Genomic DNA, 15085 nt, shown 5'->3' on the forward strand with positions numbered 1-15085 from the left:
TCTCAGTGTTTCACGTGTGTATCAAATAAAAGACCTGCAATAAAATTCAAGTGAAACGCATGGAAGAAAGCTGGTGTTGTCGAAGTTCACCGCGAGGGAGATGGCTTGCTGGCAAAACCAATCTAGTCGTGGATGATTGTTGGGCAACTCGAGATTGCTCAGCTCGGGTCAAAAGGCTCGTTGGAGGAGCGGTCATCAGAAAGACCTCGGAACCTGCAAAACAGAAAAAATCTTGGTCGAAGATTAGTCGCACAGATAATAGCTTTGTCGCGGGTAATATTTTAGTGGCGCCAGTGTTCGAATCGGGAATTCGCCGTCGTCGTGGGCTTCAATAGGAACGACTTGGCTCGGCAAAGGGTTCGCGTGCGGCGGATAAAGGGTGCGTGCGGCTCTCATGTGACAAACTTCACGGGCAGACCCTCTCTATTTTCCGGTGAATTTGTTCACCGGCCTTCATGTCGAAGATGGTGATGAGTAATCATCTTGACCGCTTGATTTCACTCCTCTAGTTCACTAAGCATGGTCTTTTTCCTCATCCCCATGATTCTTGCACGAGAACCTAGCAAATTTGTCTCTTCTGGCCTCCCAGTATACGAGCAAGCTTTCTAGTCTCAATTCTGCCAAAGAAATTTTTGTGGCCGTGTATTATGATGAATGGCCCCCCTCCAAAATTGTGAGCAAAGTTATGCTTATATAGGCTTAGATTTAGGGTTTTCTTTAAGAGCAAAATCTGTTATTTCCCTAATCTAGAGCCTAAAAGATATATTCAAATCAAGATTGCTCAATTATCTAACATTTTCCAATTTGGCATTTATTTATTGCAATTTTGCGGCTATTTAATATGTGCAAATGGGCTTGGCCGAATTTGTGTTATTGTGGGCTCTTTCGCGAATTTCTGGGATTGAATTAAGGCTTTCTCAAAATAATAGACATTTAGTTAAAAGCCTTAATTTTTTAAATGAACTGATTTCAGCTCAAAATAGGTCCAATATAGCCTAATTAATATCGGCACCCACTACCTGTCTTAGTCGAAATTCTCAAATTAAGTCTAGTCCAATCGCTTGTCAAATTAAGCTCAATACGATACATGAGAAATTAATTTTTGGTGAGAACTAATGTTAATTCTCATTTTTGTGCTTAAATGAATGATTTACTAAAAAAAAGATCAAAATTTAGGTGTCAACACGCTCTTGATATTTTAATTTGTTCAATCTCGATCATAAACTTTGCCGCACGCATGCTCGTTCAATTTCTGACGTAATCCTATCATTTTCCCTCCTCCTTACGAAGAATACCAACTGGGGTCCCCAATTTTGTTAACCCACTGTCCTCGCAACCTTCAACTGCAATGTTGAATTTCGTCACTAGATTTAAGACCTTTGGGCCAGCTTGTGCAAAAGGGGGACACAGGCATAAATGGCTTCTAACTTTTCGGCTGTATATTCAATGCTGCTCTTGATCTTTTAATTTGTTCAATGTGGATCATAAATTTTCGATACATGTTCAATTTAGTTTCCAAACTGTACGAATATGTTCAATATTATCCTTAAATTAGAAGCTCGTACCAAAAGTCCATAACCTATGCTCAACAAATTAAAGTTTTAGAGATCATATTGAATAAATTTAAATTTTAGGGACAACGTCGTACCGTTGCGTGAAATTGCAGAAAAAGCCGAGGGTCTAGAGTTTATTTTGCATTTCTTCCTTTTTCCGGGCTTTCTCAGAATTAGGCATCTGCGCTCATTCAGACAGTGTGACCTTCGATTTTCAGTTGCAAGTATTACCGCCCGAAAAACCAAAAATCAGTTACGGAAAAAATTAAAAAATTGATAATAACATTTAAAACAAAAAAAAAAAAAAAAATAGAAGGAACACACGATTTGGGTGATCTGTGGCTGGCAGTTGCGTCTCCGCCTGAGGATTCCGTTTCGAGCCACGTTCGTTGCTTATAAATTCGCGGATTCCGCCACCGTCGAAACCGGCCATTTGTCTCTGCGCACGTGTCCGCGTTTGTTTAAGCGCGCGCGAGAGAGGGAGAGGGCTTCCATGGCGAGTGCTGTTTGCGGCGGCAGCTTGGCGAGCGTGCTCGGGCCGTGCCAGCTCAGGAGCCCGAGGCGGTTCCCGCTGAAATCCCGTAGGACGAGCTTCGAGCGCCGATTTCTCGGGCAGAAAGTGAGGGCCTCCTCTTCGGCCTTCGTCGAAACTAAGCAGCCGTCGCCGCTGGTACGTGTTTGTGATTATAGGAATGGGCGTGTTTGGATTGTATCGTAGAGTTTACCTTTACTCGAGGAATGGAGTTGGCATCGGAACTGTGAATCTAGCAAGCGACCGAGTGATCGAGCGCTCTCGGTTGGATGGACAATGCCCGCCAGGGTGGAGTCTTGTTGATGAACTCGAGCTTGTTTGTTTGCGTGCCTCTCTGACAGGGGCTCGTCGAGCAGAAAAGTTCGGATGCCGTTTTGTTCCGAAAATAGGGACAAAAATGAAGAACAGAATTTTGCGAGAAGGCTTTTGAATTGTATACTGTCCTGATAGCAAGGAACAGTAATTGCGGCGCCCTTTTCGCGATTTTCTTTCTAGTCAATAAACTGCATACAGGGTCATTTGACTTTTCTCGATGAACTGTTTGTTCAAAGTTTGTGATGGGTGGCTCGCCCGGTTCCGTGTTTCTTTTTGGTCTTTTTTCCAGGTTTGTTTCTTTTGTCTTGCCTCCTGGTGATTGAAAAACCGAACTTCATTTGTGCAGGAATCGACTGTGGATAAGGAGAAACTCAGCAGTAAACAGGGTGTATTAGCTTGTCCCATATGTTATGAGCCGCTGACGTCCCGTGGCGATCTGGTGTTATCTGTGTAAGTTGCACGATTTTAAGACAGTTCGCCCCATGATTGTCGTTGTTTTCATCGCAATCGTGATTCTGCTGCAGGGATTCTGCGTCCGGGTCTACTTTGCAGTGTGGCACCTGTAAGAAGACCTATGTAGGCAACGAAACCCATTTTGATCTTACAGCAACCAGTGGAACCGAGGAATATGGCGAATCCATGGCCTTTTCCGCAGAGTTATTCAGGTGTGAAAATTTATTTGTTGGAGTCAGCCGATTTGTTGGGTAAAAATTGACAATGTAGCCTCCAGTGGCAATGTCTGGGTGGGTTTGTTATATAAGTCGTGGTCGTTCAGGTGATGTGTTACTGATCGAATTTTGCATCAGGATTCCGTTGATATCGTATCTCTACGAGAGGGGATGGCGTCAAAGTTTTTCATTTTGGGGTGGTTTTCCAGGTCCAGAGAAGGAGGTTAGTTCGATTCCTCTCTTTTTTACTCCTATTGCTTCGTGTATGCTTGTCACTGCCATTTGGTACAGAACTGGTTTGTGCGTTGCTGATATTTGAAAGATGGTGTTACTATGTGGTGTTGTCAATTTTTTCGAAAAACGTGGTTACCGATCAGGAAAATTTACTAAAAGATCCTACCGTCAAACAGATGTATGTTTGACTCGATTCCTTTGAACTTAGGCTGGATCTACGAATCTAATGGATGTGGTACTCCTCTCTGATTCCTTCGTGTGGAGCTACTGACGATGAGATTTTAACTGCAGTTCGAATTGATTAAGGGATTCCTCAAGTCAGTACTGGGAGGAAACATTCTTGATGCAAGTTGTGGGAGCGGTCTGTTTTCAAGACTATTTGCCAAGAGTGGACTGTTCTCTCTCGTCATTGCTCTGGACTACTCTGAAAATATGTTGGAGCAGTGTTACGAGTTCATTCAGGGGGAGGATAATTTCCCAAAAGAGTGAGGAGACTCACTAAGATGATTGAAGCGTGTATCTTTTGGCGCTGTATTGTTAGGAATTTCTCTTAGATTGTTATTTTCTTGACACGTTATGCTAGGCGAGTCAGTTCTGACTAACATTTCTACTTGTAGGAAGTTGGCATTGGTCAGAGCTGACATCTCTAGACTTCCTTTTGCTTCAAGTTCTATTGATGCTGTGCACGCTGGTGCTGCTTTACATTGTTGGCCTTCACCATCAACAGCTGTGAGCATTTCGGTTCTCTATGGTTTCTGTTCCCTATGAGTTGTCTAGATCAATATAAACGGGGATCAGATAGCATTGGTCTTGCTCTGCATGCTTAATTCCAAACTTCCCGTAAAATTGTCAAAAGGGCAGGGCTCCAGCATTTTCAAACATGGGAAAAATTAATGTTTGCAGCGCACATAAGTAGATCTTTTTAGGAGTGAAGCTCTATTCAATGTATGCACTTCATTAATCCTACCTTGAGAAGCATCACTTGGTTTAAAATCTCTTAGTTCTTTGTCATAGGCTCACATTTCATCATCTCGCGGTGCTTTCTCAGGTTGCGGAAATCAGTCGAGTTTTACGGCCTGGTGGAGTTTTCGTTGCGACTACATTCTTGCTTGATGGCCCTTTTAGATTGTTTCCTCTTCTGAGGCCTTTACGCCAGGTACTTGGTTTTGGCTCTGAGTCCTGTCCCTCTATGCAGCTCTACATCTCGAGAGTACATGTTTTCTCTTCTGGTATGTACAGTTCAACAATATCTGTCAGGGGCAGAGGGTTGGTTTTTGTTCCACCAATTCTTCACACAACAAAAGAATTTAACTTTTCAACATTTTGTTCTCTAGAATGGGACATGCATGCTTCATTTGTCTTGGGGGATACAACGGCCGTTTGTCGGGCTGATGCCTAATCACCATTTTTGTCTCTCATTGCAGAATATAACTCAAATATCTGGCAGCCACATCTTCCTATCTGAAGGCGAACTAGAGGATCTCTGCAGAACCTGTGGGCTGATTGGCTTTAAATTTGTGAGGAATGAGCGATTCGTGATGATATCGGCTTCCAAACCCAGCTAAGAATCCAGATATGCCAGCAGGCTCACCGATTACTTTGAATAATGGAGCAAACACATTAGTCAAAAGTTAATTACAGGCACCCCTGGTAATCTCTCATACTGTTGGGGTGAAGTTTAGGCGGATTAAGATGCATATATAGAACGTCTTGTTGTTTAAAGCACTAATAAAGGCTGCCCTCTTAACATATTGATTTGTAAATACCATCCATTCTTCGCTTTGGGCGTCTCTGACCTTCGAGTCTTGTTCATAACTCATGAGATTGGATTTTTCACTATTGTGCTTCTTTAATTGAAATAACTTTCAGTTGTGCCGGCATTTGATGTAATGCAAATCAAGAACTTGAAATCGTTGAAGTACACCGGATCAGTTCTTTCCTATAAACGATGATATATGTGGCTATCGAGCGAAATCCGCTCTGTCCATTCAGACGCTGTTGCATTATATCCTCGTTGAGACGAGAATGCAAAGGTAACTAAAGACCACAGCTTGACCTCCACAAATTCATAAATGTAGCTCCTCTAATCTCTACAATAACCTCTCCCTCTGTACAATACAACACTCTTGCAAGGTCTCTGCTTATCAATTGTAGTTACAGAAGTTCTATGCGAGTATACCTATCAAAAACCTCCTCCCTCCTTCAAAAATGATGCCGGCTTTAGCCAGATGCGTTGTGCGACTACTCACCCAGATTAGAGAACGTCAATTGATGGTGAAGCAACGTCTTCTCATAGCCATCCTCAATATCGGTAGAATCGTCCTCCTCGTAATGAGCATTGATGACACTCCTCTCCCTACCATTAATATCTGATCTGTCAACCAGATCACCAGTACCTACTCCATTGGGGGACATATCATCCAAGTTTAACTGTTCCATCTCTGATTCTATTAGAGCCTCCATCCGAGCCCGCTCTCTATCTCGTGGGTACGTGCAGTAGAGGAACGAGTAGATAAGACAGCAGAGGAACATGGGAACGCCCACAGCTGCGTACAGTGCCTTGGCCAGCGAGGCTGCATTCTCTCTATCCGTCTCAATATCCTGCGATGCACCAGATCCTCCAGGAAGTTCTTTGTAACCATACACATGCTGGGCTAGTATTCCAACTATAGGAGGAGCAAATGATGATAGTATGGACTCGAAGGATCGGTCCAGGGCATAGACACTTGTTCGGGATTTTTCAGGGACTATTTCTGCGAAAATAGGACTGCAATGCAAAAACTGGAGTCAGTATTGATTTCTCAATCTTCAGGAAAGTAATGTAACTAAATACACACTGCTTATCTTTCAAAAATCTTGGATATAAGGCATTCATAATCATGTTTCCATGTATGATGATAAAGCATCATCGAAAATTTTTCAGACTATTACAGGAACTGCAAAACATGAGTTTCTAAATTCCAAACAATAAAAACTAAAAACAAACTTCTAATGCTGCCCAGTCACTACTGTTCCTTTTAATAGTAAGAGCACTGCCTGCACCCTATACCGTTATCTCATCTCAAAAGACAAATCAGTTAACCCCTGTGCTTTAAGCATCTCTCAAGAAATTCATATATGGAATGAATAACCTACTGCATTTATATAATGTTTCTGTACATATATGATCAAATACTTAGGCAGCTGTGTGCTCAGTAACTTGTGTGAAGGAAAGAAGAGGACTGATTTGGAACTTAACTTGTTTGTTGCTGGAGCATTCCATGATATGCAGAAGCCCACGATGAACAAAACTAACCCATGTACAAACGCAGTGGATGAATCATTTGGCAGAGCCAGCAAAAGTATTGCTGCAAGTGGGACAGCTGATGCCGAGCTTATCTGTGCTAAAATTATTCTTCCAGAGTTTGGTAGACGTCTGGAAAGAAAATCTCCCATTTTACCTCCAAAAAGTCCCCCAAGGGAACTAGCAATCACAAAAAGTGCTATGAGAAATGCAGTTTTATTATGAGAGAACCCAACAAGCTCCAACCACATTGTTGCAAATGACAAAGCTGACCAGGGGAATAAACCCGTTACGCCTTGTGCAACAATTATTTGGAACGATGGAATCTTTATCACCGATTTTGCTTCTTGAAGCAAGTCCTTCACATCTGAGCAAAATGATTGATTTGAAGTTTGCCCAGCAATCTTGGCACGGCCATCATCAAAATGTGGATCTCTGGCAAAGAGGCGGACTAGAACTCCAACTAGGATGCTTATTAGTCCAACCAAATGGAAGGAAATTCTCCACCCAGGGATCCCCATGAATGTTGTGGGAGCTACCAGCACAGAAAATAGACCACCTACTAAGGCACCGAGATTGCCAGTCAGCTGTAGCCATCCAAAAGCCATACCCCGGTTGTTATCGTCCGTCGAATCAGCCACAAGGGACTGGATTGCAGGTCCTACTATGGCAAGCCCAATGCCATTCAAAGCTCTTGAAACTGCCACCTGAACAAATGCTGAGTGTAATTAATCAAGTCAGCTGATTCATGAACATATTCAGTACTTTCCTTCAATCAAACGGAAGGTTCATGTGACATCAAACATCTTTTCATAGTCAATGAAGCTATGTCTTTCAAATAAAATATCCTTCCATCAGTAAGAATCAAAACAGGAATTTCATAAACAGGGGGACCATGGGTGTCAACCGTTAATGGTACAAAACATCTTTGCCAGAAGAGAGTATCTACAAGGTCTGTAATAGCCAGAACACAAAGTACATTGCCTGCGGCATCATACGTTGAGAATACGGCAACTCCATAGGGACAAAAACAGTTGCCGGAAGGAAAAAAAAAAAAAAAACAGTCCCTGCACTTGCAAAATCTTGAGGTTTTCTTTCTCTCACATCTGGAAGATTATTGCATGAGAGGTACGCAAACTTTTATTGTTTTGAGTAAGTATGTGTCCTTTCCCAAGTCTATAACTCCTCAGTCAGGACCATATTCTTTCTCACAGACCTCCCCCTTGTGAAGGGGTACCAACAGATATACAGCAAGCTCCCAAGCTTTCTCGTATATGAACACTGCTATAGAAGGTCCTAACCCACATAGCCCTCAATTTTAGAGAATATAGTTACTTAGTATGACTACCTAGGAAACCAAAAAGAAAGAGCAAAAAATGGAACTTCCTCGGACTTTGTCCTTCATAGGAGTTAACATCACTTTAATTAGCTTATCATGCTGAGATTTAGACTACCTAGAACAATCACCTCCAAACCCCGTGCAACAATACCCTTCTTCAGTCTCTATCTCCCAATTATGCAAGTTCCAAATGAAAATTAGATTTCCAACTACCCTAGCTGCTGAGTAGTAGCACGTAAACAGTCTGTTTTTCCTCCCTTCTTTGCCTACAATAGAGCGGCGTATGTCCCCCAAGACTACTAAACCAGACTATAACTGCTGTAATTCATATTCTCACATCACCGGCCAACAAAAATCATGCTCTCTGCACCCAAAAGGTAGTGCTCCAAGCACAAATTACACAGCCACGACCTATTTAGTTTCTTGCATTCCTTGTACCAAGAAAGGACTGACCAGATTACAATGGTTATGCCACGACTTACCCTTCAGTTCTGAGTCTCCGGTAACATTTCCACCTAGTTATTGGATTCCAACTATTTAGCAGGAAATCGTAACCATTTAAAAAAACACTGACTTCATATTTACCTTTCTCTGCCCCCCAAAGTTTCTTGCTTGTGATTCAGCAACCAGAGATACCCATTGCGGATCAAACTTGAACCAACGGATGATTTGTTAGAGGATTCAAAATGCTTCTCTTGACCGAAGCTCGTGCAGAGAATTATGTAGGTTGGAATTTCCTATACTATATCATCAGTAGTTTTAGCTAAAATCCTTAGCTGAAAATTTATCATTGTTAGACTACATTTACATTCCCAACTGTGGAATAGAAGCTGGACCACTCCGTGCACATAAACAAAGACGCAATAGCTAAGGAATCCAATTTCCTTCTCAAACCAATCTTCCTTGCTCTCTGGGTCGTCAGCTCAGCACAGCAGAACAGATTATATTCCCAAAAGTTGGAAAATTGTCTACCAGAACAAACAAAATTCCAGGACCAAAAGCCCATACATGAACCCGCAATTCAAACACAGATCCATCAAATCAAGAACGACCTGATCCAAAGCACACTCATACCTGGGAGAAAGTAGACGAGAACGCGACAAGAAACGTGGCGGCGGCCCAGAGGAACGCGCCGAGGGCAATCACGTGAGCTCTGTTGTGGCGCGCCGCCAAGTAGACCGCCAGAGGGTAGCAGAGGGCCTGGACCATCGACCTGAACAGCGTGAGCGAGCCGAGCTTAGTCGGATCGGCGTGCAGGGCGGCTCCGACCTCCTTGTACACGCCCGGCAAGAGGGACTCGTCGGCCCTCTCCATGATCCCGGCGAGGTTCACCAGGAGCAGAGTCAACTTAGCGGGCTCCATTTTGGACACGAAGCGTCTGATCTTGATCATAGCCACATCGTCGTCTGCCTTGTCATCGCGGGGTCGTCTAGTCGCCTTCGTCGCCAGCCCGTGCATGGTCAAAGCGCGCCGCTTCCGTGAATCCGGTGCGGCATGGAGGAAGAAGACGACGACGAGGGCGGCGAAGAAGGGAGAGATTGACAAGTCAAAAGAGAATGGCGAAGGGTTTGACTTTGGATCCCGCCGGTCATCCTTCAAGGCATGGGAGAAGAAACGGTCCGAACGGCGAAGGGAGGCAATTGGGCGGACCCTGCAGTCCCCCGAATCCCGTTATGTGCTGGATGCCGGTTGCCGACGCTGGTGGCGTGACGTCATATTTCGTTTTTTTTTTGTAACATGAAAATAAAATTTTAAAAAAATGACAGAAAAAAAAAACCCAAAATAACGAAAATGCGAGGGAAGTAAAAATTTCCATTTCGATTATGTTGGTATAAAGACATTAAGGAGTCGTGATATAGCAATCCCCTGCCAATTTATGGGCTCCTCAGAAATAGACATGCAAAGTTTGCTTGTCAGCCTATGATAAGCAGCAGAGTATGAATAATTTTCTGCAGCTAATCCTGGGTGAATGTGGAGATCGGTTCGGCCATTGAACAGTCGACAACCCCGATGAGCATGTTCGTGACGCGGCTCCATAAACTCTCTAAATTTTATTGTGCCAAATCTATTTTTAAAGGATGAGAATGCGCTTCTAGTTGCAAAACAAGCTTAGTTATTGTTTTTGCAGTTATATGGGAGATTGAAAGCATTTTATGTATCTCTCGAATATTATTCTGATTAATAAATGAAATCTTTCATCCCACCAAAAAAAAGAAAAAAAAAACTTATAATCCAATGTTCGACGAAAAGAAAAAAAAAGTTCATAATTCGATGAAGCAAGCTATAAATGGATAGATTAAATTTTTTTAAAAAAATTAGTTCAAATGGGCCCAATAAATAAATGTCCTAAGTATGAAAACGGCCCACAATGAATTGGGCACATTACCAGCCATTTCCAACCCTTTTATTGCAGCATGGACCAGACTGTCCACGTCCTCTCCAGAAAGCAAATGTAATTAAGCTGAAAAAGTAACTTAAAATGAATAAAAGAAAGGAAAGAAAAAAAAAAAATTTGCGAGCCCTATCCAACTTTTGACAAAGATTCTTTACGTGAGATGTGGATCTCTGAATGAACGGTCGAGATTTAGACCCACTTTGTTGCCGGTCTATATTCCCAGTTGCCTTCAGGAAGTATTTGATATGGGTTTGGGCAAAATCAAAAAGAGCCATCATCAAGATGATGTGTGGTTATGTAGGTGAGGGTTAGGTGACGAGTTTCGCCACGATAATGGCTTGGCTTAGCCATGGCGGCAATCCGTCGACGGCGGCGACTTGTCGGTGGCGGGCCGAGATGTTATCGATCTTCAATGGAAAATCTATAACAAGATGACGATTTATTATTATTATTATTATTATTATATCGAATTTCTAACGTCACGATATGTGTTTTAGTAACTTAAAGTTGATTTTTTTATTACTTTCTTTATGTTTATTATTATTATTTTTTTGCTATTTTTGATATCCGAAGGAGAAAAACTAATGAATAGAGTGGGGGTCGGGCCGGGTATGAGTCGGATAACAGTCTGGTTGGATATAAATTGCTCAATATGTATTGCTTAAAATGAGTTCAAAACGGGTTAATTTGGGTCGGTTTTTTTTTTTTTTCCTAACCCACTCATTTGACGGGCCTAGTGAACGGTATGTATATAATACTTTGAATGCAATATATAATTTGCATAAAAATTTAACGTACAATTTCAACAATAAAAAAGTTGTTATCTCTGCTTGTGACTTTCTCAATTGGGCTTTTTTTTTTTTTCGTCGTTTCATTTTTGACCCAACTGCCACACGGAATCTAAAGCAATCGAAGTCATTATCTTACGGAAGAAAGTTCAATAGAAAAACTTATGACCAAAGAATATCTGTTTTTTTTTTTTTTTTAGCTCGACAAAGGTGAAAAATAGTCCAATATCCAGAAAACGACTCTTGCGATGGAAGGAACGCTCTTCTCAGCGCCGCCTAGTCCGGTGCTCGTACCTCGGCCGGGCCACAGCCGGTCGTCATCCCCCAATCTTTCTGAGGGGCTTTGCAGGGCTAAAGCCTATTCCCAAAACTGAACCAAACGCATTCAAAGGAGCCTTCTTTGTGTGGGATATCTAGTCATAAATTTTGGAGAAAATGATGACCCTGGTTGGATGGTTTTCGCTAGAGACTGCCTAGGTCACGGCGCAGTGTCATGTGGATCTGATGCCTTAACGGTTGATCGATTTCATCTCGATTCTACTCTTACACTATAAAGAGAGATCCTGGCTCGGTTCTTTGGAAGGGGGGGAGCTTTTGAGTGAACGTTGCTTGTGCATCACTCGAATCCGAGAACATATATGGCAACGGAAAATCAAAAGCGTTCTTCTCTACCGTCGGATCGCGAGGACCCATCGAAAAGTATGATCCTCTTTTAGAAGGAGAATCTCTCTTTGGAATATCATGGTTTCTGGTTGGAAGCAAGTTGATGACCAGAAAGTACCAGTTCTCAATGGTAATTCACTTTTTCATGCTGGAGAGGGGAAGATGCCCTGCGGAGAGACGTCACATGTCAAATTGCTGGGCTGGGTTTTCCCAGTGGCAGCTTTTCCCAGTACCTAAACTCTTTAGTCCTTGTCCTGTTGGATGTTTCTGATCAATAGGAAGGTGACTGTCAAGGAAGATGAAAAGCGCCTGTAGCGAGTAGATCATCTTCAAAATGGTCATGTTGATCGCGAGACATGGGAACCCAGAGTTTGTATATCTAGACATGCCTACATGAGCGCCGACTGACCGAGCCACGGGCTTGAGAATAAGGTTGGAGACCTGGATCTAGAGGTTGGTGAATCACCGATAAGAAAGGGCGATAAGTACATGGCGGTACTTTAACCTTTCAGTGGATTAACTTTTCACAACACTGTCGACAGTGAATCGATATTTAAAGTGTAGAAGTTAATTTGCTTATTGGGTACTGTCCAAGACATAAGCTTAAGTTGCCCTAAGCAAAAATCTGTGAATCCTGAAGTGGTTGACAAATGAAAGAGATATTATCTAAGGGGCATCATGCAGAGACATATTTTAGTGGGGGACAAGTGGGGTTCCTCGATATCCATCCAGGACATCATGAGGAGGCAAACATTATATTCCCCAGGACAAGCAGGAAGGACCCAATTGCTGTGAAATGTCAAGCACAGAAAGATGTGTAGGTTTTGTACGACTCTTCTTTTTAAAGGGATAAAAAGGGTAGAAGAGCAACGTGTTTGGTGTTTGGCAAGTTAGACAATCCAACAATGATCTTCCGATTGCTCTTTCTATTTCTACATCAAACGAGGGATGGCTGAATATTGAGCAAATAAATAGCACAAAATCAATTTCTTTTTTTTGCTTCGTGTACACAGCTTTTCACGTAGCGAAGATGGTGTCGCGACACCAAATCCCCACCGCTTTTCATGAGATATAAATGAGAGAAGATTGTTCCAAAAAGTCCTAAACCCGAGCGAGGGTTGCGGCCCTCACCTTAATTGGGGGAGGGCCATACTCTCCTGTCGCTGTCAAGGGTTGCGGGAATTGTGAAGAGGGCCTGAAGGGAGATACGTGTTTTGCACTCCGAGCGAGCATTGCTATGTGAACTGAAGTGCGAGTACGAGTTCGAGTTCGCTTGCTCTTCACGAAAGCTTCAGAGCAGGAAATAGGTCTGTGAGATGAGCGACTCGACTACCATGTCCACTCACGGGCCAATGGTCATTCCATCGGAGAGGGGAGGAATTCAGTCGTCAAGAGTCTCGTCTGCCAGAAAGTATGATCTGTTCAATGAAAAGATTGTCCTGTCCAAGCACGTATCTCCCTTCGCCCAGAATAATAACGAAGAAGGGGACCATGAACAGTTTAACAAAAAAATATAATAAGATTTTTCAATAGATTACATTGAAAAATCATGAAAATACTAAGGACCAATTTGCCAAATTAGGAAGTTTATGATTAAATTGGCATCTCTATATTTTTTTTTTTTGTCGGGTTTTATTCTATTCCTAATTTTATTGTATAAGTCACTGTATGTGTTATGTGCCGAACGAAAGTTGTGAAACCTCGATCCCTCACTCATGCGTTCTCACTCCCAATCCCCATGAAAAGGTGGGGAATCGACCTCCCCACCTCTCCCTTCCCACTTGGGAAGAATGGTCACCGGGACAATCCCCTAGTGGTTGGCATATCTTAATTACGTTTACGGCTTTTGGATAAATTTCTGGCACCTTTAAGTTCATGTGTAAATGGGGCCCCTTTACCTGCCGCTAATGGCAGGTTTAATTATGCTGATCAACTTTTTTTTGTGACTGAAATCTTGCTTGGAGACGTAGTTTGGTGTTAAATGTGAACCGGCCGGTCAAACCCGTATCTGGATTCTTTAAATAATTTCCACCAAAAAAAAATACATGTGGTTAAAAGGTGTTGCTTCTAATTGTGGAACTTTCTTCTGGTGGGCTACCTAACTAAAGAGGATACGGACGCCACTTTGGTGGCAGCTTGAGGTGCCAACCAGGTTGGATTAGGGATTAAATTAATGATCGCCTCCATGTGTTTTTGCTTATTTTATCCTTAATTACTTGAACAAGGATGAATAATTACGCGCCCAGGACTCGAGCCATTCTTTTCTTTTCTTTTTGTATTTTGTACGTGCAGTGTACCACCTACCCCCGAAAACAAATAAATACATGATCGATGTCGTTAATAACATGTAACGGATCACATTTAACAGAAGGAGAGAAGGATGTTCATAAACATTTCTCTTTTCACCATCTTGCAGACCAAGTCCGATCCCTAATTTCTAAATCGAAGCTATACTTTCCAAATCTTTCGCACGACATGATCTTCGGTTTTGGTCAACAACCCTCATTACCACTCAAGTAGGGCCAACATTTTACACATGATTTCAACATCATTCGTGGTCATTGCTACATTTCTCTGTCGGCAATGTGGTTAGATTATTATCTTGCTTTCTCACGCATACGTGTCGTGATCCATATCCAACACAAACGAGCGTCTGTGACCGAAATCGCCCTAAATTTGAAAAATCAGGAGCCAAAACCTACGTTCAAAAAACAATATCAATTTTCGAACAAAAAGAAAAAAAAAAAGACAACGTCAATATTCCTGCCAAGTATGGTCAGATTTTTTTGTGTTCTCTCTAGGACTGGGCAAAAAACACACATCGTAGCTGGGGTTTTTCCTAAACCCCACTCGATCGTACGGACATGTTTGGAACGTGTGATCCCTCAAACAAAAACCCAATTTATTTTTTTTTTCTCTGTAGTTGAAATGCTGTCTCGAGCTGGAATTTCAAAGGAGAGGGCGAGAGAATAGTCAAAGACAAATAATGCTTGGGCTTGGTCTAACATTGCCTGCTAAGTGTAGTCTGCCATTCTAATTCAATGGCTCTTTTTCTTGGTCATGGTCCAGCCATGGACAAGACTCTTTCATCACTGCTTACGCAATTTAGTAGAATGGATTCTCCTTTTCCCGGATCGGCGTCGGCGGGTTTAAAGAGCATGAACTGGTGGAGCCGTGCTGTGGACTTATCTTCGATGTCAGGTGACTTCTCCTTAAGAACCTTGAAACTGACGATGGCATTCTTCACCTTGGACCCGTCAAAATGGGTCATGAACCCATATTTCATGGCTGAGCTGTAGTATATGATTCAATGAA

General features: G+C 42.4%; 2 protein-coding genes across 4 annotated transcripts; one reads left to right on the forward strand and one right to left on the reverse strand.

Moving 5' to 3' along the window:
- Positions 1–1855: 1855 nt before the first annotated feature.
- Positions 1856–4897, forward strand: LOC115748973 (uncharacterized methyltransferase At1g78140, chloroplastic). Of its 2 annotated transcripts, none has more exons than XM_030685639.2 (9): positions 1856–1999; positions 2045–2223; positions 2747–2850; positions 2925–3065; positions 3207–3291; positions 3594–3787; positions 3920–4031; positions 4351–4458; positions 4727–4897. In XM_030685639.2, the coding sequence occupies exons 2-9, from the start codon at positions 2047–2049 to the stop codon at positions 4865–4867; spliced, it is 1062 nt and encodes a 353-aa protein (XP_030541499.1). In that variant the 5' UTR covers positions 1856–1999; positions 2045–2046; the 3' UTR covers positions 4868–4897. The 2 variants fall into 2 exon arrangements, with proteins under 2 accessions (XP_030541499.1, XP_030541500.1); XM_030685640.2 differs by having other exon boundaries at positions 1861–1995; positions 2047–2223.
- Positions 4898–5223: 326 nt separating this feature from the next.
- Positions 5224–9567, reverse strand: LOC115748971. Of its 2 annotated transcripts, none has more exons than XM_030685637.2 (3): positions 8999–9567; positions 6541–7292; positions 5224–6069 (listed from the first exon to the last, which is right to left on the reverse strand). In XM_030685637.2, the coding sequence occupies exons 1-3, from the start codon at positions 9380–9382 to the stop codon at positions 5544–5546; spliced, it is 1662 nt and encodes a 553-aa protein (XP_030541497.1). In that variant the 5' UTR covers positions 9383–9567; the 3' UTR covers positions 5224–5543. The 2 variants fall into 2 exon arrangements, with proteins under 2 accessions (XP_030541497.1, XP_030541498.1); XM_030685638.2 differs by having other exon boundaries at positions 6541–7303; positions 8999–9131.
- Between the last annotated feature and the right edge of the window lie 5518 nt (positions 9568–15085).

This window comes from Rhodamnia argentea, chromosome 2 (assembly GCF_020921035.1).
Source record: "Rhodamnia argentea isolate NSW1041297 chromosome 2, ASM2092103v1, whole genome shotgun sequence".
In the NCBI taxonomy this organism is placed as follows: domain Eukaryota; kingdom Viridiplantae; phylum Streptophyta; class Magnoliopsida; order Myrtales; family Myrtaceae; genus Rhodamnia; species Rhodamnia argentea.